Raw genomic sequence first — 25,001 nt, forward strand, 5'->3', positions numbered from 1 at the left:
TGTTGTGTGTGCATTTCTCACTTTCTTGCCTTAAACCACAGCTTGAGCTAAATGCTTGCTAAAATGTCTCACAAATCATTTTACAAAGAAAAAAATTGAATATTTTTTTCTGTTATTATTATTTTTTCTAAAAGGGAAGTAATATACAAGCATTCTAGTCTTAACATACTGTTGAGATGTGAATACATGAAATATTGTAAATAAGAATTTATAGAATACATTCATTTTTGGGGGGGACACTAGGGGGAGGCTAGAAGAAAACATTAAAGAAAAAAAGTATTTTTTTCTATTTAAGATACCACCCAGTGTATCAGTTTGTAAAAACCTCATTGTGAGGGAACAAGGATACCTTTGACAAGGGTTCAGAACATATTACAATCATCAGTATTACAAGTGTCTCACACTTTTGCGCAGGTACAATTAACAAACACTGATCTAAATAATTCACTTAAGTTACAAAGTCTCCATTCCTGAACCAGCAAGTAGCCTTAAATGGCACTGAAGAACTTCGTTGCCTCGTGTAGCTTAAAAACAGTGTCTGGACATCATAAAACAGTCACTTCGAAGCCTTCACTATCAGGACTTCTCAGAAGACAGCCAGAAGACCTGTTGGACATTCTCCACGTCTGTAATAGAACATGAAACAAAGAACATGGTCATTCAGAAAAATAAAACAAAACATGAGTAAAAAAATCACACTACATTTAGGTAATCAATAGCGTGATTGTGTTAATGTATAATTTCAAAAAGACCAAATACTTTAAGGGTAAAGTTAAAACATCATTCCAGTAATCCAATTCCAACATGCTCCTGTCTCAAATAACTTTTAATTGATAAAACAGTCCCATAGTGCATTGCAGGCTGTTGATTTTAAACAGGTGTACATTTTTAATTATTACTGGTATTACAAAATATTTCCATGTAAATTGAAACAAACATTAGACACAACAATTATTTGACAGGTCACCTATAGAGTCAGCTCATTGATTTTGAGACACAGCCATTGTTTTAATGTGTAAAGCAGTGGTTCTCAAACTGGGGGGGCCCAAGATGGATCCAGGAGGGCACAGATATTGTGGCATATGAAATATAGAAATTCATCATACATTTTATGCAATGAAACATCAGACAAATAGGACCACTAACCAGAAGCATTGATGATCCAGCATTGTATAAATTTAAGTTTCGTAGTTTTTATTTGGGGGGGGGGCGCAAAGCGATGCACTCAAAACAGAGGGTGCCTTACAACGAAAACGTTTGAGAACCAAATCTTGTGGTACTCTCGCTGTATCCAGTAATAAAAACAGTCAGGGGTGCAGTGAATGTGATTCATATGTAATGCATTTGGCACTATGAGAAGAGGGGGCCTATCAAACGAAATGATTTAGAGACCAGGTCAGATGGCCTGAAACTTTAAACATATTTGCTTTTTTGCCATGGAAAAAAACTCTCCAAATAGACAAAATTTACAGTCATATCATTGGTTCAATGCAAGGGGCTTCGGCGGTGTCCTGTACGCCAGTGGATGGTACAGGTTGAAATTTTGATGGCAAAGATTAATCATCTTGACAGGATAAATCAGGCTGTCCTGATTATTTACGTTTCTATCAACTCGTCAAATTGGTTGTTTTGACCACAGTAACTTTCACCAAAGTCACGTATTACCTGCTGTCAGGAATTAGCCATCTTACCTCATTATGTGGTACACACTGATGGAAGTCAACCATTTCTGACACTAACTTTTCTGATCTTCTGCTGTAGAGTTGTCTGGGGATCTGGGAATAAAAGACTACCATCAATCTTAACCAATTTTCTGTGACGACATGCCAAGCAAAGCAGAGACGAATTTGGCACTAAATGGTAATGCAGACTGTCAATACTTTGAAGAGCAAAACATCTGTTGCGGGGGAAAAGTTACTGATTATCATTAGTTTGGACAACTACACTTATGCACTCCTCTAAATGAGATGCAAAACACATGCAGTCAGTTATTTCTAGTATGCTTTTAGGAATATAATGCCTTTATGTTAGGTCTTGACTGGAATAAATAAACAACGGCATATTTCTCTTTGTTGCAATATGTCAGTCATTTGTTTATTACTTGATAGAAGCACAGGTTTACGCTACAACGGTTTTTACGTCACCAAACCTGATAAAACTTTTTTCAACGTCAGAATAAAACGGGACTACTGTATATTAACCATATATTTAGTACCCATAAATTTGACTTCTCAAACCCCTTAGAAATTCTCAAAGGAAACCTATGACTTAAATGTGTTTTTATAAAAAAAAAACATTGTACAGTATTCTATTGTGAGTACAGTTGTGAGAATACTGATGCATGGATTTTGCTGATGTGTTCTGGAGTCTTTATATTCCTGTGTAAATATGGATCAAACTCAACAAAGAGCTGATTCACCAGAAGCATCTAATCTTTTGCTGAATTTACAGATTCAAGATGGTCTTGTTTATTGCAATGAAACAGCTTATTGTATTGTAACTTCTAGAAGTTTCTCTACATTTCGTTTACAAAACCCATTAACCTAATTGTGTTTCATAAAAGGAATACCTTCTATGCTATATCAGCTGTTCAGTGTGGCCCCAAAATGTATTTGGACACTTACTGTACTGTACATACTTTACTGGTATAGGCCGGTTTGATATTTTGATGGTATGATAACATTAGTCAAAAATACCACAGTTTCACGATATTGAGATTACAGCTCTGAAATGTCATTTTTAAAAGTCCTTGTAAAAAACAACTTTTTTAATTGAACACAATATACATATTTTTAAGAAACATATAGAATATTTAGAACAATAATAAACATGTCAGCTTAAATAATAAAAACAAATAAGTAAATGAATTCTTAATTAAAACGTGCTTAGGGGGAGGGTCTCGTGCTGCACACAGCCCGATAAATTCCTGCACCTTCCTTCATGTTCCGAGACATGAAAAAACGGTTCATACCACAAGAGCAGTATTATTTTTTGTGGTTTTGAAACCGTTAACTATTTGCATTTGGAAGCAAATCATATTTGCCGCAGTGACAGTTTAGGGTTGTGTTTAGGAGTGGACCTTCATGCTTACTTTTTTTCTAATAATTAAATAAAAAATACACTTTTGAATGACTGACGTCATTAATTAAATTGTCACTTTGGAAAAGAGAACAATTTTTGGTGACATTAGGTTTTGATTGACCTTTTTTAAGAAATAACTTTTCTACTTTCAACTGGTCCCAAGGTCATTTTTAGTGTATGCGTGTCACATGTACAAATCCGTTCACACAGGTGCACCAACAGAAGAACTACAGGTGCAGTTCATCACAATAATAATTATGGACGTGTTTAATTAACGTCTGACGATTAGAAACTGTCCTAGTACTTTTTGTGATTTAAAACAAATCTGCAAAATGCCTTTAAAATATGTATATTTTAAATATTTCAAATAATATCATATTTTATATTTTGATATTTTAAAATGTTTTAATATTTTCACATATTTAGCTTGAAAATTGTTCCATCAAAACAAATGTGGTTTCGTATATTGTTTGTAATGCAAACACTCTTTTAAGTGTTCCTTAAGTGTCCAAATACTTTTTTGACCCACTGTATAACCTGGCTTTACTATGTTAGCATTACAAATAGAACCACCCTGAAAACAGAAGAAAATTTAGTCTTTATTCTCCATAAAATCCCCAAATATGCCATATAGATTTGATGAGAAACTAAATGATGTTATTGATGTTAGTACTGTACAGCTGATGACATTGATCTGTTTGGTGAGATTATTAGTATAATAATCTTGGCTGTACACTTTACCTCAATACTAAGCTGTATACTTTCAAGTGATCGAAATGTGCCTTGGCCTGAGTGCTGTAAGGAGCCTGAGTCAGAGCTCATTGGACAGAGGATGCTCGACACATGTGTTAAGACCCCATCATCATTCTCAAAAACTGGATTTATTCTCATAGTATTGCCAATGGGGAATGGAGATTGTGAACGCCTATAACGCAAAGGAGATTAAGTCTTAACACCAGCGTGTTCAAAACAGCCCAAACCACTGCAAATCCAATTCTGTGAAGGAAAATCAAATCTAAAGAAATGGAAAGGAAAAAGCCCTTCTTACACAAGTGTCATGGTCTTTCTGGTCCGTATACATTTCTTGTTAATGAAAATCAAGATGCCTATCACAGCACAAACCACTGAGAGGCTTCCCACCAGGCAGGCTACGAAAAGGAGAGGGTCAGCTGGCACTGACACCAGTTCGTTGCAGCGTTCTCCGTGGTAGTGCCAGAACTGACCTACAGGACATCTAAAAGTGGTTAAGAGAGAAAATGTTAAAAGAAGCCGGTCTTCTAGCACCACTGTAGAATCTTTCAAGGTTCTACTGGTATAAAAACCTGGAAGATTGGGACATTTTAAAGATGTGAACTTGAACAGTCATGGAAAAAACATGACAAATAAACTGTAGATTTTTAGTACAGAATACATTTGTGAAGATGAATAACGAAAAAAAAGAAACATAGTATTATGAATATTGTTGTTTTTGTTTCTTAATATTTTTGTCTCTTTACATGATTGTGATTATTTATATGCGAAAAAGTTTTTAGGCGTTCATGTTGCGCGTGCTAGCCCCGCCCACGTCAGCATCTCATTAGGCCGCAGTCGCTCTCTTTATAAACAATACAAACTTAATAAGCAAATATCGCTCATGGACGTTCTGTAATATACCTACTTGACTAAAACGTACACAGAGACAATAAGGAAAATGTGTGACATCCGGAGAGGAAGCGCAAAGTATTGAAACACAAGGTACTTGCATTTATTTCGCTCTCAAACTGTGAAATGCAACGACGTTAGAGCGCAACTGCGAGTAAACGCGATGTGTTACTTGCTACTGTATTGTGGGCGAATTCCTAACGCAGTGAGCATCACTTTGACCTGCTCCCTTCCGAGGGCAGAGCCCATGAAATGAGTCCTTAAACGGATGTAGGGCATTGTCTCGCGTAAGCGTTTGAAACTCCCTTGTTGAAGGAATTACTGACTGACCACCAAATGTAATCTGAACAACGCCGTTGCTTAATTTACGCTCTGCAGGGTGTTTATCAAAATAGTAGCCTATATAAATAAACACACGTAAACATATTAACTACAAAATAGCAAAACTATCAACTAAACTAGCCTACACTACTTCCTGTTGCTACATATGAATATAACATATTTCTTTTGCTGATGAGAAATATGAAATTTATTTCAGTATAGGTCAACAACAGTACTTAGGCTACTGTCAAGTGTATGTAGTCTTTATCTTAATGTTTTTTATCTTATAAAATAAAGCATATACTGTATCATACTTCATTCCAGCTACATTTCATAAATTTCAAAGTAGGAAAAATTGCTTTATAAATGTCTTTGTTCTATGGCTGTTTTGACTATCAATGACATTTTTCCTGCTATGGTCGTCAATGGTGACCAAGAACTATTTGGTTACAAGCATTCTTCCAAATATCTTTCTTTATGCCGACGGATAAGAGAAGTCAGTTAGTTAGTAGTAAATATGGATATTTCTCGTAAACAAAATCATTGATTCGCTTCAGAAAGCCGCTATTAAACCCATGGAGCCTGTGGAGCAGTTTTTTGATCGATGGAAGCACTTTTTGAAGCTTTAAAATCTCATCTCCAATTCTAAAGTGTGGAAGAGCCAGGATGAATAGTATTTTAACATCGACTGTCTTCGTCTGAAAGAAAAACGTCATATACACCTAGGATGCCTTGAGAGTGAGTAAAAATGGGGTAATTTAGTTTTTTCCCTGAACTATCCCTTTAATAAAGTACATTTATTTCTTTATGTTTAGTTCATTTTTAGTTTTTGGTAAACTCAATAATTATTTGCTTGTTTTTTCTAAAGCTTCTTAAATTAGTTTTAGATAATTACATAAGATGTTCTTAATAGACAAAATGCTGTAAGTGAAGCGATTGACTGAATCGGTATAACACTGTGATACATAGACTGTGATGTTAGCATACCTGCAGGTAGCTCCATGTCCTGGTATGATTTCAAACTGGCCTCCATTCAGACAGTATTCGGGTTGTAGGTTACAGATGCTCATACAGGGAAGGCCGTCCACCGTGCTGTAGCCCGGATCGCAGAGACACTCGGCCTTCGCGGTTAGCGTGTTCACCACGCAGCGGGAGAACTCATTACACGCCATAAACTTACATGGATCGGCGTGATCTGCTGGCCAAGACAATGATCTCTAATTGGTTTTAAATGGCCAGATAAAGACTTACAGACTTGAGACTGCAGGTGTGACGATCCATTTACGTTAATGTGAACATCTACTGTTGTTTACCGTTCTTAAACAGCATCCCTACCTGATTCCACATCCACTGACTGGGAGTCAATTTCCATGTCCAGCCTCTTAGACGCGGCATTGCAAAAGTCCTCAAGCAAGCAGCGCACCCTCTCCGTAACGTTGTAGGGAACAGGTCTGGTTAATTTCATCTTGCTGTTCACCACCACACTGCCGTTCCTGAAGTTCAGGATCTCTAGCTCCTTAAATCCAGTCAGGTTGGACTGTAGATATGGGAGGAGCTGTGGAAAAGTGGAGATATAAGTCAAATGAGTGAAATGATGATTTTTCATTGGTCATTGCAGACTGGTTTATTGTGGGTAGATGTGATGTGGCTTAGATGCGAAGCTTTCTGGGATTGTCAATTCTAAAGCAATTCGCATCGATAGCTTGAGTTCCGAGATGGGAAGATTTCAGCTGGTGTCTGTCTCTCATCCTATTTCAATATGCAAAACCTTTTCGAAGCGTTTCACTTCGCACGAGGAGGGCCAGTTAGAGATAAAGACGGTTGTTCGGGAGAAATAGGGCGTAGCAGCTCAGTCATCCATCTTTGCTGAAGATTTCAAGAGCCTGATTGCACCAGTCGTGCGATTGAAGCCTTGAGTGCGTGATATATTTCTAGAGACATCGAAGTTATTAATATTCTGAAAATGTGCATCTCTTAAATGTGACATGCATATTATTCAGCAATAGTTGATCATTTTCAAGTACTAACAGTGTTTTGGCGTTAAGCTAATTTAATTAATTAAACATTTAATTTAATCTAGAGTTTTACATTTTTTGAAATAAAGAAGAGTGAGTGATGATTGCTCATGCAGATCTTGTTTTCCACATTGCTTTGGTGTCGTAGGTTTGCCGTAGGAAAGGCTTCCACGGGCGGGAGGTTAGAACGCTGCAATGTCCCAGGACCCTGCTTTGACATTGATCAAATATTCTTGTCGTTTTAACACGTTGCTGTGAGATTGCTGGAGTGTTGCTAAGGTGTTCTAGATGGTTTTTCTTTCATTTCATTGGTAATTCGCTCAAAAAAGTTACAGCATGCCTTTCCTAACCTGTGTTCATTTATTTGCTGCAAAGTTTTATACTAAGACTGTTTTGTTCAAATTTCTAAATATATATATATATATATCCCTGAATATAAACAATAGTATTGGCAAAGTTTGTAATTAACTATACATTAAAATTGTCAATTTTTTTGTCAAAATAAATGTTTGTGTTTATATATTATTAATGTGCGTGGCGTGTATATTTATATGTATAAATACAAACACATACATATGTATATATGACAACATTAATATTTACATTAAAAAGTATGAAAGTATATTTAAATTTAATTTACAGTATGTATAAATATGAATAGTTTATTTGCAAAAAACAGATACATTTTCAAGAATCATGTTTTTTATTATGCTATCATGTTTTATTGTGTTAGTTAGCTGTATTTTTTGTTAGGTATTTTGATTAGTTACTTTGATTGATACTACTGGGAATGTACAATAAAAACATGATTTTTGAAAAATAAAGATATCATATCTGTTTTTCCAAATGAACTCTTCATACTGTATATTACTCAAATTTCTTAAATATATACATGTATGTTTGTGTATTTCCTATACATTTAAATATTCACGCCACACACGCATATATTAAATAAACACAAAGATTCATTCTGAAATCGATTAGTTGCTATAAGAACAAAGTCAAAAACGTATACAGTGATTTTGGTAATTTCCCACTTAACCACCTCAAGGTTAGATATAGGACGCATATAGAATCAAAGCATGAATAATTTCGTCAAAAAGCGTCTTTTTTTGGTAAATTAAAGCATAAAACGGTCATACTATAGCCTATACAGTGTAGGCCTGCTATAATGTTTTCTAAAAGTAAACAAATCCATGTCTGTAAACCGGGAGGTAATCTGTATTAAGAGGTAGAGCTGATCTGCCAATCAACCTCTCACCTTTCGGCCAAGTGCCAGGGCAGAGCAGGTGGGACTCTTTCCCACAGGACATGCTGTGACTCAGAGCTCAGGCCCAATCAATGTTACTGTCTAGCTGATTCCAGTGTCATGACCTGTGATTGCCACCGCAGAACAGAATGATTCAGCTAATATATATTGAGTAACACTCACACACAGATAAGAGAAAACACTAAATACATTATCGCAGAAAGCGCCTTTGTAGAAAATCTCACATTCTAGCACACGGGTCTGACAGATAGAGTTGTATCTACTGGTTTATTTTGGGGTCTTTCAGTTCTGTTCTTTCATTTTTGATGATCATGACTGATGTGCTACCTTTGCATGAATGCAGATACTTTAGTCTTCCATGTCCAATCAAGATGGTAACTACACAAACAGACAGGAGTAATGAGAGCACTACTGAGATGAGAGGCTAAAATCAATGTAGAGAACTAAAATATTACAGCTGTCTCTACAAAAGCTCCCAAGCCGTTGAATTATAAATGGGCAGAATTGAGGAGGAAAAATCAATGTTAGTCCTTCAGAATTTTAAAAACATAAATATCCATTGTGATGAAATTATTCTTTACTAACCCATTTATGAATCAATGAACTAACTTTATGGCTATTACACCTACCAGAGTAGCTTCTGACATGAATTTTAGTGGTTTGTTTGAGAATCCAAAATGCAGCACAGTTGATTATGACTTAAAACTCATGTGCAGTACTAGTTTGGGCAACCACTCATTAATGGAAATTGAGTTTTTGTTTATACTTTCATAAATAAAAAAAACAAACAGTATAGAACAGAACATGTAGATGTTTTAAATTGAACAAGAAACATCTATGTTGACACATACAGGAAGAACAGAAATGATTTTAGACAAATAAACACAACAAGTCTGTTTCACGGTGATCTATTAGTGGAGCAATTCTTTCAAGTGCTACAACTGTATTAGGTAACTTCTAATTTAGACAATTTAAGATTCACCACATTTAAAACACTTAAAACTGTCTATCCAGTTAGCTAGCACATATGCCAGCATCTCAGAGACTGCATTCAGCCAGAACTGTACACAAACAAGCCACAAAATCAGGTGAGCATTGCCTTGCCTTTATTATAAATGATTTATTAAAATGGTCACTTCATATTCCAAAAAGGTGCTTTGTCTTCATTAACATAACACTCTAATAAATAACATTTTAACGTTAACAATATGTATCTTACTGCAAGAAAAGACCAAATAATTAGCCTACCAACCTAACCAACCATAGCTTTTATTTAAAGTGACTTTCTGTGCATTTGAGTTCCTATACATTAAATCAATTCATGTTCTTCCTGGGAATAAAACCCATGACCTTTGTGTAGCATGTAACACAGTTTGGAAAAAAGAATTCGAAAACATCCCCTGAGGGATTTTTTGGTGTGCTCTGTGTTTTGGTTTTAAGTACATGAAGGTGTAATTCCTGTACAAATATTTGTGAATGCACAATTTGAGCATTTCATAAGCACATGTTCAAAATAATTCCTATATGCACATATTCATGTGAATAGTAGTTTACGTATCCACTGAGATCTCAACGAAAAAAAGGCAACAAAAGTTGAAACTAAAAAAATAACTGTTTTAGTTCAGACAAGCAATTCTGCTATTAATTTCACTTAGAATAAAATTCTAAATGAATTGCGCCCTCTGTGCGAATTATTCGCATGCAATGTCTGCATTGCTTTAGCATCTCATTAACTAAAGGAATCATGCAAATTGAGATACATGCCCACAAAATCTGAGCTGAGCACAATTTGCATGCCACAAATGATAGATACCAATTTTGCAGGTTCGGAGTGCTAGATTGTGGAGGATGCAAGAGGTAACAGTACCTTTATCTGCCATACTTCATGCTATCAATCCACACATGAATCATCCCTTTAAAATGTAAAAGTTGATTGCATGTGGCTCGTGAATAAGATGCAGTTTTATTCATTGAAATGAAATGCACAAAGTTAGTACAGCTGTTAAGTGAATTCAGTGTTAACTTTTGGTTAGTGTCGGTTAGAAAAATTATCAGCATTTATTAGATATTATTCTAAACTGTAATCAGAATTCGTAACTATTTTACGAGGTGGCTAATTTGTATGAATTCGTATGATCTTATTTTTACGTATTAATATCATTTGTTTTTACACCAGTTACGGTTAGGTTTAGGGGTGGGGTTAGGGTAGGGTAGGAGCTTCGATTTGGATTTTCCAATAATTGTACGGTTTTGTACGATTCACATCGTATGAATTCATACGAATTTACCACCTCGTAAAATTGATACGAATTCCTGAGAGATCAGGTTGAATCAGTAGAAAGCTATTAAAAAAGATTGCAGAATTTAGTGCAGAGATAAGTGCCAAGAACTCGCAGTGAATTATTCTGTTTCAAGTTCGGGTTACAGATGTACCAGTATTGAGGCTAATGTCCTCTGTTCTCTCACAGTCTGTTGACTAGAGGCCTCAGGATTTGGCGAGTCGCTTGGTTGAGAGAATTGCCTCTAGTTGGAAGAAAAACAGCAGTTTCACAAGATATAATCTATATTACATTTTGAAATTGCCTTACAAGGTTCCATTTCAGGCTTAGATATGGTTTTTCAGTCTAAATTGAAAAGTAAGCTTCAGAGAAAAATGTCAGAAAGACTCGCAAACTATCCCAGCACAAAATGCAATCCATTTTTTTTCTCCGCCTCCCAAACCCCAGAGCTTTTTAGAAAAAAACCAATGTTTCTTTTTGAACATCACTGTTCTCACAAGTCCCCGAAGACAGATGACAGTCTTTATCTGTTTAATTTTCCGCTCATGCACAGCAATGGCGAATAAAAGGCTAACAATAAAATGAGGATAAAAAGGAATGTAGCAAGAGAAGGTCAAAGACAAAAGTGTGTTTACCTACCAGTTCGAGAAACGTGTTCTCCAGCGATTTGTACTCGGGAGAGCTCTTGTTGAAAAGATCTTCTGAAAACATCATATTAGTCACACGTAAGCTAAAAAACACCACTAACTCTTTGGCCTGGTTAGAAGCCATCATAGAAGGAGTGGTGACATAGTCCAAAGGAGGAGCCGAGGATTGTGGGTATTCATCAAACTCTGAAGGGAACCCACTCGTCTCGTCTTCTTCATCCGATTGTTCTACATCGTCTTGCATGTCTTTATCATTTTTTGTAACAACTTTACGTTGGGAAGGTGAAGTGGTCCAAAGTTGCTGTTCCTCATCGTCCAGGAAATTCTCAGGGATCACATGTGAAATGAGCCCTTCAGTGGGCATTAGCCCTGAGGGAATTGCGTCGGGAAGAATTGGTTTAGGAGTCGTAAGTACTGGAGAAGGCTGTACATGTTCACTGAAGTCAGTTGTAATGGGCGACTCTGGGTTCGCTATCGAACTAGTAGGGTGTGAAAGTCCTTTGGTAGGAGTCTCCATAGGTTCAGTGTTGCCAATTGTGTCATTTTCTTGAAAGATAGCATCTTTAGGTCGCTCAGTGGGGGTTAGGGATGCCATGATTGATGATGTTGTTTCTACTGGAGAGGCCTCTGGTGTCATATCAATATCCATTTCAGGCTGAGTTGAAGTAGATGCTTTTGCCACTTCAAAAGAATCGAAGTCCACTGATGCACCTGTGGCAACATTTTCCTTTCCAGCCATCTTTAATAAGTAATCCACTGTAGTGCTTCTCGGAGATCCTTGAATACAAAGAACCAGTTAGAGAAAGCATCTTTGAAAATGCATACAATGTGAAATTACAATTAATTCTGTTTTAGTAGGATGCCAAACTGTGAGGTCTTTGAAGAGGATGCTTTTGTACAGTGACTCACTATTCGCTGCAAATTTGAAAGATTTACCTTTTGCCCCTGAAGTGTCTTTAGTGATTAGACTTTGTTCCTTTGAATCCTCAAAGTAAGGGCCACTGATGATCTCTGTGGCTGGCTGCCGTGTTATTGCTGTCAATGTGGTCACGTGGGACGATATTTCGGGTACTTCCTGTGTAATGATTCTTGCAATTTTTTCGCCCAAGTTTGCTTGAGTCTTACCAAGGCCTAGATCTCCAAAAGTGCTAGTACTTCCAAAAGGTGTTTTAGTCACTGTGGATTGTGTAATAATTTCCTCAGATAAAATGTTTGAGTCTTCAACAGCTGGAGTTCTGGATGTACTGTTCTCCTGTTCCTCTGCTGCTGGTGAGACTGTGCATATAAACCAGATTAGGTTAGATATTTGTAGTCTGCATAGAGACTTAATATCAATCGTATTGATTTTGTGTACCGGGTTCGAAAGTAAGGGAAAGCATGTGAACAGGTAGCGATGAGGCTTCAGTTAGGGCCTTGGTCACCATGCTCTTTAGGACCTCCCCCATGCCAGATTCATCAGCTGGCCCCACGTCCCCTGCGATCCTCGTGCCATCAGTCTCAAACACTACTGCATAGTGCACCGCTACACCTCCAGATCTGCTCAGTGTGATGAAAGGAATTATAAGAGCTGTCACATTGACATGGTCACACTTACTTGATCGACTGTCTTAAAGGAATCGTTAAATCAAATCGGTCATTATTTTATCACATTCATGTGGCATGCGTGAATAAAAAGGAGACCCTGCTCTTTCCCGCACAATGACAGGTTAAAGCGACCACCTATGCACAAAAAGTATACTGGGATAGTTCACCCAAAAAACATTTTTGTATCATTTATTTACCCACGTGTCATTGTCTTTCTTTCTTCAGAACACATAAGAAGATATTTTAAAGAATGTTGGTAACCAAACAACTTTACCCCTGTTGACCACTGAGACATTTCTCAAATTATCTTCTTTTGTGTTCCACAGAGGAAAGAGTCATATTTTGAATGACATGAGGGTGAATAAATGATGACAGAATTTTTACTTTTGGGTGAACTTTCCCAACTGTTGAATCAAAATGCTGTTGAATCAATGGGTCATTGAGTAGAACCAAAGTCAGTTTACGGAAGTATTGCCGCTCGGTAGCCATGTTTGCAATGCTTCTGGGCAGCTATTCGTGTCATAGCAAGTCCACAGTCCTATCTACTTGAATGGGGGAAGGCAGACAATTCTAAAATCGCAATTAAACAGTATATTTCGGATGAATAATTAAACATGACATGAACTGTATCATAACTTTAATTTGCTAAGCTTAAATTGCGCCCAAAATCACCTTTTTCGAGGTCACCTCATCTACTGCGCCTGCGCACTGGCTGGCAAGTGCCTCACGAGAGCCCCGCCCCAGAGAATCTTCAGCCTTTATTGATTGACGATTGGCTCGTTTTACTGAAAGGCAGGACTCCCTTCGCTAGAGCGGCCATATTGACCGTTGCATTCCTCGCCATTCATTGTAACGGAAGTGGCGCATCTTGTTAATATTAATATCAATATCTTTGGTAGAACTAAACAGCTTTATCAGACCAATCTGTGAACTGGATCCACTGGCTAAAAACTATTTTGGGTTGGTTAATTTTAGAATAAAACTAAATACTTGTTTTTATTCCACAGAAAAGCATCGCAGTTTGGACCGAATAATTTTTTTTGTGGTAGTGTTCCTGTAATTATATTAATTTACGCTAAGGATTATCTATTATAACGGCAGTAAGAACACAATATACAGTGAAATGGGCTATAATTGTACAGTGATTATAACACAAATATTCTGAATGCAATTTGCCAAGAATTTCTTTAACTACTCACCCCAAAATGCCGCTGTGAGAAAGAATTACCCATCCAAAAACACAATTTTCAAGTTCAATAGACTGTATTATGTGAGTGAATCCCACAGTTCCACCATCAACTCACCAGAATCCCAGCACTCGAATGTCTTTAAACCCAGGAAGCTTGTCCAAAACATGCAGCATCTGTAAAATGAATGTATTCAAAGAATATAAAAATATATGAATCCATAATGATATAATTCAATCTACATACTATATATAACCTCAGATTATGGATTATCAGACATTCTGCCATGTTGCCATGTTAAATCTCTTGCCCATGTTTGAAGTTAGTTACTTTATTTGACCCTTTTAGCTACTTTTGGCTAGTTCACGTAGTAAGAAAAACGGTATTAAACATTGTTAAAATGGTTGTTAATCATTTCATCTAACCTTCTTGTGGAGATTGTTAGTGAAGTCTTCATATTGAGGGCTGTTTGGATCACTCAGTACTGCGTCATAGGCAGGGTCCACTATAGTCACACTGAACTCTACAATGTGTTCAGCCGGCTTGTAATAGACAACATCTGGTGCTCCAGTTTCCTATCAGATCAGAGAAAAGTCAATTTATTTGCTTCCAACTTCATCAGTATGTTAAGTGCCTATTCTAAAAAGCACGAGGTAGTAGCCGTACCCCGTCAGATTCTGTGATGAAGAGCTCTGCGTGACTCTTTGAACCTGACATACGAGAAGTCATTAGTCAGTCAGTCACATTTTTATAAGATCAACCAATATTCTTTCTATTCGGGTCGTGGTAAGGACTTACATTTCTCTCCCGGTGCAGGTGTGCGAGCCCTACAAATAATTGAAATGATGTTGAGAACCGATGAATCAATTCAGGAATGATCAATGCAATCAAATATCATTGTCCTCGAAAGGAGGGTTGACTGCATTTAAGGCGGGTATATGTTTGTGTGGCTCTAACACCCAAGCGTAATATGTCTGGGCACAGATCCATCGTATTAAAGTGGATCAGGTCAGAGAGCAATGTTTAGCTAGGCCACCAAATATGAAGAAACTTTGTTTTTAAAGTACAGGCGTGAAAGATTTCCCAGTAGTCAAGTGACCTCATTCATTCTGGGGTTTAGGCACTAAATGAAGATAGTAAATTCCATACCAGTCATACTGAAGAAAAAAAGCTCATCTTCTGGATTCTTACCTCTCCTGTTCGGCTTGAGCATTCACTCTCTGTAAATGATATAAACCTCTTTGAGAAGTTATGAAAAGAAATATACTTATTATCAGTTTAATCATTATGGCACAGTATTGGCAAAGAAATTTAGTGCGATAGCAACAGACATGATGCATATACTCACACTGGCTACCATGTCAAGATGCTCCTGTGTGCTACTAAAATTCCGGGCCAAATCTTCCATGCAAAGCGAGTCTCTCTGACAGGCATAAACCCACTGCTGGTACTCTGTGGTGTCAGGAACTCTATCGAGAAAGATCCGGAAAGCCTCCCACACAGCTTCTTGACAAACTGTTAAATATCATGAGAATTATTTAGGGGCCGGCCAATACCCTGTTTAAATTAAAACTGAAATATGACCAGGAGCACAGAATATGAATAAAACATGTCAGGAGGTTAGAAATGAATTGACTGCACTGCTGACAACACTGCTGTTTACATTTCATTAAGACTTATCTGACAATAAAATATGATTCTACCTTAAAGTGATAGTTCACCCAAAAATAAAACATTCTGTCATCATTAACTCTGTCATTTCAAACCTGTATAACTTACATTCTTCTGCAAACACAATAGAGTATATTTTGAAGAATGTTGGTAGCCAAACAACGGCGGTACCCATTGACTTCCATTGCTTTTGTGTCCATACAATAGAAGTGAATGGGTACCGCCGTTGTTTGGTTACCAACATTCTTCAAACTATTTTCTTCTGTGTTTTGCAGAAGGAAGAAAGTCATACACGTTTAAAATGACAATAGGGTTAATGATGACAGAATTGTCATTTTTGGGTGAACTATGCATATATCGACCTTTAGATGAAAATATCAAGTTTTAACCAATGGTTTTCACCATACTGATAGGTCAGATGTTAATATTTGATGGTTTAAATACCTGTGTAAAGTCTCAAAGTTTTTAAAGCATTTTTTCCCTGTTTTTTCATGTAATTGAATTGTCAAATCCGTCACGGCCCATGTTACTCATAAATGGGCACATGAAAATTAAATAGTTAAAATATAAACTATTTTATGTTCTATAAGTAGTCATCCCTTCTCCATTTATTGGATATTTTTTGCTTCTGGTGTGTACATTTGAAGAGTTTGGTTCCAAAATGAGATAACCCTGTTTTTAAAATCTTTCAAAAATCATGTTTTTATTATGTTATCATGTTTTTATTGTGTTTCATTGTGTTAGTTAGCTGTATTTTTTTAGTTATTATGGCTTAAATCAAAACAAACCAACTGCAGCTTGATTGATATTAATTGGAATGCACTCTCATTTATCTCATTTTGGAACCAAACTCTTCGTTTTAATTCATAGAAATCTTCAAAGTATGTTGTCTCTCAAAAACCTCCATCCTTTTTTTGTCACATCCGTAATGCATTATGCAATGATTTTTCTCTCTTTTAAAATAGAAAACAAATATTTTTCTGATGTCTGGACTGTAGTAAAATATAAACAGATGGCTCGATATATACAGTATGAAATAAATACATTCTCTGAGAATGTCTATTTCAAGTTCTAACAAAAACATGTCATATCCATAACCCTGGAATTTCGCAATACACTACACCAAGAAAATGTTTATTCATTACATTTTTTTCTTTAGCATTTTGCTTTCTCCCAGTTGAAATGTACCTAGGATTAATACACCTAAAGTACATTTTTTATTTAAACATTATAAAAGTGAAAATTGCTGAACACGGTGTGAGTGGATTAAATCGTGTGCTGAGGGTGTTCTTTTATTTTAATGTCTTTACCTCATTGACATTGATCTGTGGAAGCTTTACAGAAGAGAGGGGTTTACTAAATGACTCACAGAAAGAGGGCATTAAAGAGACGCCTCTTTCTATTTAGACTACTTTTATCTATACTTGGTTTCTCACCATTTCAGTTTTTTTGCTTGGCTTGATCTTTCTTTTCTCAGAACAGGCTACAAACAACTGGGGAAGTTAATTATGATTTATGAGGATGTGAGGTGTAGTAGCCAAATTTGGCACTGATGCTCAGTGTTAAGTCCCTTGTGGTGTTTAGGGTAGATATTGTCCTACCTCTCAGTTTGTAGTAAGCTTTATGGCTGGTGATGACCTCCGCCATGCTTTCCTGTGGGCACAATTTCACCCCTGTACTAAATGTCGCTGATCTCTTTGCTCGAAACCTATCTAGAGCAAATGAAACTCTGGCGTCTCTTAGCTGTTTGTTTGCCCGTGGGGTCTCGAGGAAATGCTTGTACTTCACATTCCTGATCCCAAGAATCCAGTCTTCTGCATTGAGTTCTGCAAAAGGTAAAACAACGCTATGTGTTTATTGCAGAATAAGCCTTTTTCACATGAATCGGAAACTACGTCACCGCAGTGTAAAGCAACTTCCCCTACTGATTAAATCCCATTGTAATAGAATGCGCTTGTGTCATTTAAAGCTACTTACGTTTATCTGTATTTAGTATTTTATATTTATGCATTTGGCAGACGCTTTTATCCAAAGCGACTTACATTGCATTGTATTATACATTTGTTTCTGACTATGTGTAATCCCCTGGGATCGAACCCATGACCTTGGCATTGGTAGTGCCATGCTCTAACCAGCTCTAACCAAAGTCTTGTTTTGTGACTTTAATATATATTAAACAAAAAATAATATCTGTTTGTATATCTGTTTTGTGCACTCAGACTGCTAATATTCATTAAGTGTTTTGCATTTATACACCCTAGCTCGCGTGTTATTTAAACGTGATTGCGTCACTGTATTATAAGAAATTACTTTAAAATGCTGGTACACTGTTAAAATAGAGTGTAACTCGTTAATATTTGTTAGTAAATACGATATCATAAACTGCTAAGGTGGTTTCTTTTTTTTAATTGTAATTAAAATACGATTCTTTGTTCATTCATAATACCGAAAGTAAAATGTTAAAACTTATATTGTGAAATGTAATAAATGTAGAACTTTAAAATTAACCAAGGTTAAGAAATACAAAATAATCATGGTCTTCCGTTTATTTTAATATACTGTATAGGCTACATAAACAATTATTCACTCCCCTATGACAGTAAGTAACAGAGAGCAGACATAATAATACACCCGCGAGTAAAACGTCTGATATTATATATTTTACATTATTAAAATATTTTTGATAATGTCAGAAGCATTGAATTTTTTTGAAACAGAAAGTGTGATGCGAGTCTGACGGGGAGATGGGATAATGTCTTTACAGCACAACACGCTGCCTTTACAGTATCGTTTATTTTATCGATATAATGCAGAACCAAACCAGACAGACAAAGAATAAAATGAGACAGATAACATCATCACTGGATTTATTATATGCAGTTCAGTAGTTAAAATCAGCAAGTACTTGCCTCAGGTTGCTGTCCCGTAAACAGTAAGTTACAAACTTTAGGTTAAGACCGAAACAGTAGTACTAGAGCCCCCAGCTGCGAGGTGTTTTGAAATTAAAGGAGTCATATTGCACGGCTAAAACGAATATTATTGTTTGTTTTAGATGTAACGCAAGGTGTATACATCATTTAAAGTTAAAAAAACGTTGTATTTTCCACATACCGTGCATGTTTGTATCTCCTCTTTGCCCCGCCTCTCTGAAACGTGCTGATTTTTTACAAAGCTCATCGCTCTGGAAAGCGAGGTGTGCTATGATTGGCCAGTTAACCAGTGCGTAGTGATTGGTCAAATACTGCAAGCATTTCACGGAAATGTAACGCCTCTTACCATATTCGGAACATCAGGTTCCAAAGCAATTGTACAATTACGCCCACCTTAACTACGTGTAGATTTGGGCGGTCTTAGTCAAATCATGTTACGAAGTTACGTAGATTCGCCGGGGTGTGGTGACACGAGGCGTTTCAGGCAAGTCTGGTTGAGCATTCGCTTTAGATAGAATGCATCTTTTGTTCCCACACTTTCATTTGTGCAATTTTACGTGTGTAATACATGCATGGACAGCATGCATGGGCTTATAACACACCAAAAACACAGAAAAACACGTACTTCCGCCATATGACCCCTTTAAGATCTTAACTTTAATTAGACGGTAATAAGGTATTAAGCTTGTTTACATTATTTATACGAAGACATTTAATCCAGACACTCTTGTTAGACTTGGATACTGCTGTAACCGGAACATCGTTTACCCTGCGTCGAACGATGCGGAAGTCAAAAACCCGGAAGAGTGAAAGAGGCCTATAGATTTGTTTTTGCAGAGGACAGTTAAAGAGTGGATCATGCCATACCACTTACGCTTAGTTACACTCAGTCAGAGACCATTCAAAACCTTTTAAGGCTATAATTAGTATTCTGAATGAACATTTGATAGGATGAGGCTCCCTATGTGAACAGTAAGTTAAAACACCATTCATGCAGATGTTAAGCACATTCACCAGATAAATTGGTAAAAGGTCAGCTTTGTATTTGTAACCTAATTATGTAATGTTTTTGTTTTTTTCAGTGAAAAACATACAACTGAAAAAATCAATGAGATTCTTAAAATGCCTTAAAGTAAAGAAATGTATAATGATTTCAGTAAATGTTGCCAAAGTAAGACCCTATGACTAAGCTGGCACCTTAAAGTGGTCCTACTGTATTTATAGGGATGCACCAAAATGAAAATTCTTGGCCGAAGCCGAATAAAAATGAAACACTTGGCCGAAGGCCGAATACCGAACACCGAACATGGTTTTTTGCATTTCTTCTGTTTATTTAGCCATTTTTTTCACTATTGTGATCAAAATGTCAAAATGTGCTTTTTATAATGTGTCTTGCTTTTCAATAAAATACAATACAACTTAAAATAATATTGAGCAAAACAAAGTCAATTAAAACAAAAAATTGAAATTGGCCTATATTAGGCCTATAACTGACTGCTAAAAGAATGTAATGTAAGTTACTCTGTACTGCAACAAAACACTTCATTAAAAACTGTCATTCCACATTAGGCCTACAAGGTAAATATACGAATAAACGAAAACTGTTGGATTATGATAGGCTACATTGCAAAATGATTTTAAGAAAAAAAAAAAACATCCAATGCAAGCAATTCTGACTGATGCTGACTGACAACCATTTCAGTTCACGTCTCTCCTCCAAACTCCACCCACAAAAGCTGACTGTTCTCTCAGAAGATGCACAGAACATACTTTGACAAGTTGTTTAGTACAGGGAACTGTGTGCACGCGACGACTGTATGATGTCAAAGGATGTCGCGAGCGGCGGCGCTACTGTCAGACAGCCCGCTTCCGTCTGAAGTAAAGTTACCGACCGGTAAAGATGCTTTCATTCGGAAATTTACTTCCTTGCGGCAAGTCCCGTGCTGTGTCTTTCTCTGACACTTTAAAATGCTCCACACACACTTCCAAAATGTTTCCGTTGTTTGCATTAATAAAGCACACGCGCGTCTCTCTCTCTCTCTCTCTCTCTCTCTCTCTCGCTCTCTCCCTCTGTGCTGGTTGCTGCTTGTTCGTATCACGAGTCATGATACGAACGAACATGCCTTTTTTGCAGTTTGCCGAACATTTGGCGCATCCCCTACCTACTTATAATTCCCGATTACAAGATGGCCTTAACTGTTATATAATGACTTGTGGACAGAATTAGTGGTGAGTTCACCAGCACCTGAGATCATTAAGAGACTTACACCTGATGTTTTACTGGTACCAGTCTATTTACAGACTAAGATGTTTCAGACTGGAAGAAAGATATGCGTTATGGTACAGTTCTTGTCAGGTTTAATTGTTGGTCGGGAATATGCTATTTAATAACGTTTTTTGCTAGCGATTTCAGGAATATCTGTCTCCCCCATTCAAGTAGATACAAGTGTTGTCTTGCTATGAAAAGTTGAGAACATGGTACCAGAGTGGCATGACTTCCGTAAACAGACTTTGATTACACTCAAATACCTACTGTACCATAAAACAGCAGAGAAATTATTATTTGTCCCCTTTAAGAGCAGTTTGAGCCTTTTCTATGCCGTTTGAAAAGTAAAAAAATGAATTTGTTTACAGAGCTGTGGCATTATGTTACATTAAGAAATTAGGGTAAACACAGGGGCTCCATTGAAATTAGCCAAATGTTTTGAAAATGGAGCATTGTGTGACCAGCTGGTAAACTTCAGAGAGCTTCTTAAAGCATTAAGCTCAGCTCAGCTCCCTCAGACTTCAGTGTACCACACTACAACTCATAGATTATCATAAGATTAGTTTATAGACAAATTAACATTAGCAATGTAAAGTACAGTGAAGGATAAAAGGGTTTCTTTGATGTTGAGTTGGTAACTGTAGAGCAGAAAACGTATTTGCTGAATTATAAAAACAGTTTACTTTCCTTAAAGGGGTCGCGAATATGTGTTTTTCTGTGTCTTTGGTGTGTTATAAGTTGCCCATGCATGTATTAGACACGTAAAATTGCAAAAATTAGAGTGTCAGAACAAAAGATGCATTCTATCTAAAAGCGAATGCAAACCCAGACCTGCCTGAAACGCCTCGTGTAACCACACCCCCACAAATCTACATCAGTTCGTGGTATGAATTGACTAAGATCACTCAAATGTACAAGCAAGTAAGGTGGGCGTAACTGTCAGTACAATTGCTTTGGAACCTGATGTTCCAAATATGGTAAGAGGAGTTACATTTCCGTCACACGCTTGCAGTATTCGACACACTGGTTAACAGGCCAATCATAGCACACCTCGCTTTTCAGAGCGATGAGCTTTGTAAAAAATCAGCGCGTTTCAGAGAGGCGGGGCAAAGAGGAGATACAAACATGCACGGTATGTGGAAAATACAACGTTTTTGAACCTTAAATCGTGTATACACATTGCATTACATCTAAAACAAACGATATTCGTTTTAGCCGTGTCATATGACCCCTTTATAGGGATAGCTGACGCCATAAAAAGAATTCTGTCATCATTTACTCAACCTCATTTGGTTCAAACTGCCTCCCAATTCACATACTATCCGTCCTAAATAGTATTCGAAAATAGAATTATTATGTCCCAAATCGTAGTATGTTGAAAAGAGTATTGAAAGATTGCCGGATGGTCTACTACTACTGGTAGAAATTCGAAGTGCAGAATGATGCACACTCTAAAGGCTAATATTACCCACAACTCACAGCGAGTAGGCCGAGTTTAGTAATTATTAAATATAACTATAGCATATATTAATAAATATGGAAAGAAGAGCTGTATTTTGATGTGTGTGACCACAATGTTGTCAGGGCAACCACGGCCACTTCCTTTTCCTGTTAGTATGTTTCAGTGCGTGCTCTTTTCTATAACAAAAACAGTACATACTTTTAGTGCATAGTATAAGTAGGCGAATTGGGACGCGGCATCTGTTTCACAGTCAGAGAGAATGTTAGTGAGTATTGACTGACACTCAGTGGCAATTTTATTTCATATTTTCCATACAATGAACGGAAATAGAGACCGATGGTACAGTATGTTTAAAAGACAACAATGGTTTACAAACTACGTTGTCAAAACGACTAAAATGCCAGGCCAGTAGTTGGTGATGTCCATTTGTAAAGAACTAAACTCACAATGAGCATGCAAATTATTTTTTCACAAATTCAGGTTTCTGTAGTTTACAAAGAGACGATAATGGTACTGTTTTTTGCATTTCCTGGTCCCCAATATGCTGTCTTTTGTCTAAATACGTGGCCAAAAAAGCATAAACGTTTGTCATTTTTGTTGAAATGGGCTGTAAAGGAGGGCTAGTAAATTATGACAGAATTGTTATTTTTGTTAAACTATTACTTAATTGTCCAGACATTGTAAGTAGAATTGGTGTGTACGATGAATGAATGTGCTGGTCAAGCTAGAAATTGTGGTATCCCCACCAGGTTTCATAACTAGGTTAACCAGCAACATGGCTGACTAGATTTATAATCCACAGAATGTTTTGCTGGTGAACACATTGGAAGATGTAAACAATGGCCCAGAAGCACTTCCGGGTTTTATTTTCTTCTTTTTAAATCTTACATGTATAATTAAATATTTGTTCAACATTTTGATTCAGTTGGTGGTTAGTTGTATATATAAATATTAATTTGTAAATAACTGAAACAGGAAGTTCTGGACAAGCATTGTTTACGTTTTCCGAAGTGGTCTATAGCCTACCACCATGGACTAAACAACTGTGTTACACTAACAAAACAAAATTCTAACATGAAAAATCTGTCATTCTGTAATGTAAATAATGGTCATTTAGGTTGATCATTCATTATAGATTCATTCAAATGACTGTAAGAGTGTTCGATTTGTAACAGTTACGCCGTAGTTGTAATTGATCTAACTGTCAAACCTTGTCACATCACATTAGGCCTCCAGTCTAATTATTTGAAGAGACATAAAGGCACCTTGGCCCAGTGCCACATGTGGACCTATTAGCTTGAGATGTTTGTAATGGCAGACATTGAGCTGATCATTTGCAGAAGGTCTCAATGATCTCGTGTGTTTTCAGGTCAGAGAGCATCTGACCACATCTGGACACAAGCCAAAAACAAATGAGCAGATGAAGAGCCAGTGGTACAGGTAATGTGACTTATTAGCACTGATAAACCAGGGTTTAGTTTCTGTTTTTTTGAGATGTGCGAGTTTGCCGAGCACATGTGCAGGCATGAGGGGCAACAGTACTAATTGAGATGAGAAAGGCCCCGCAGCAAAACTACAAGCCAGAAAAGATTAGCGTTCCACACGGCCACAAACAGAATGCCTTTTGTTTCTCTCTCTCTCTAATGAATGGAGCCAGAGAACAATGTAGCCAAACAAGTGGCATTTGAAACTTGCATGACATACTAGTTTTTTCACGTTTTACATTCCGAAATAGCAAAAATCGAAGCGAATGTTTGGGTTTTTGTTTGTAGCAAGTTCATTATGAAAGTAGCTAGCACGTTTTGAGTTTGTTTGTGCAAAACCTTTTTCTTCACAAATTGGCTCTTGAAATATTAAAATAGTCCTTTAGATGCTAAATAGAACAGCATATTCACCCCTCCGGTGTTTTAGGACTCTAGAGGGGAGAAGATGCTGTTGTATAATAAAGTGCAGTGCACTGAGACATATTACAGTACAAAAGTTTTTGCTGTGGTAGATTTCAAAGATTGCGTTCGAACAACAAAACTAGATAGTATTTGACCGAACCCTTTTAAATACAGGCTTACCTCTGATTCTGCTGGCTTGCAGGGTAAACAATACCAGAATGAACAGCGATCCGGTTTTCAGTGGCATGTTGCAGTAGGTCGTCCTTTCGGATGTAAAGTTGCTCATTTGGAAAGAGAAGAGAGTCGTCCGCATTGATTTATCTCACATCAGGTACAAGAAAGTTCATTTTCAACGACTGTGTGTCCAGGCATCCATGGAAGGGACTGTGTATGGGCACTAAATTGGGGGGGTAATCCTGACAGGTTCTGCTTACAGATTGGGTCCCCGGGGACAGCGGTGGTATGTCCCTGAGGCGGTTGGTAAACTGAAGTGTGCTGAAGTTGGTGGAAGATGCTCTTCGGGGTATTAGGGGAGGAGTGATAAGGTTAAAAATTCTGCCTGTTTTTTAGTCTAATCTCTTTACCTCTTACTGACACTTAATCCCCGTAGGCCCACGTGGTCCACTATCCTCATCCTGTTAGTAGCCTTCTGGACCATCATCTGTTAGCAGGACACCTCCATGCTTAAGCCACAAGCGTACATGCTCATTCTCTTTTTTCCGAGTTCGCCCCGTATCTCGATCTGGCCCACTCAGTACAAG

General features: G+C 37.1%; 1 protein-coding gene across 1 annotated transcript; it reads right to left on the bottom strand.

Annotated features, from left to right (window-relative positions):
• Positions 1 to 143: 143 nt before the first annotated feature.
• Positions 144 to 25,001, bottom strand: impg1b (interphotoreceptor matrix proteoglycan 1b). The gene is given in 18 exon segments (XM_057344143.1): positions 144 to 626; positions 1,692 to 1,775; positions 3,823 to 4,006; positions 4,130 to 4,315; positions 6,031 to 6,241; positions 6,379 to 6,598; positions 10,762 to 10,851; positions 11,247 to 12,031; positions 12,191 to 12,529; positions 12,609 to 12,790; positions 14,143 to 14,201; positions 14,451 to 14,600; positions 14,692 to 14,735; positions 14,824 to 14,852; positions 15,217 to 15,245; positions 15,374 to 15,540; positions 17,298 to 17,522; positions 24,421 to 25,001. Coding segments are annotated over 18 exon segments (3,198 nt in total). The 5' UTR covers positions 24,554 to 25,001; the 3' UTR covers positions 144 to 545.

This window comes from Triplophysa rosa, linkage group LG10 (assembly GCF_024868665.1).
Source record: "Triplophysa rosa linkage group LG10, Trosa_1v2, whole genome shotgun sequence".
Lineage (NCBI taxonomy): Eukaryota > Metazoa > Chordata > Actinopteri > Cypriniformes > Nemacheilidae > Triplophysa > Triplophysa rosa.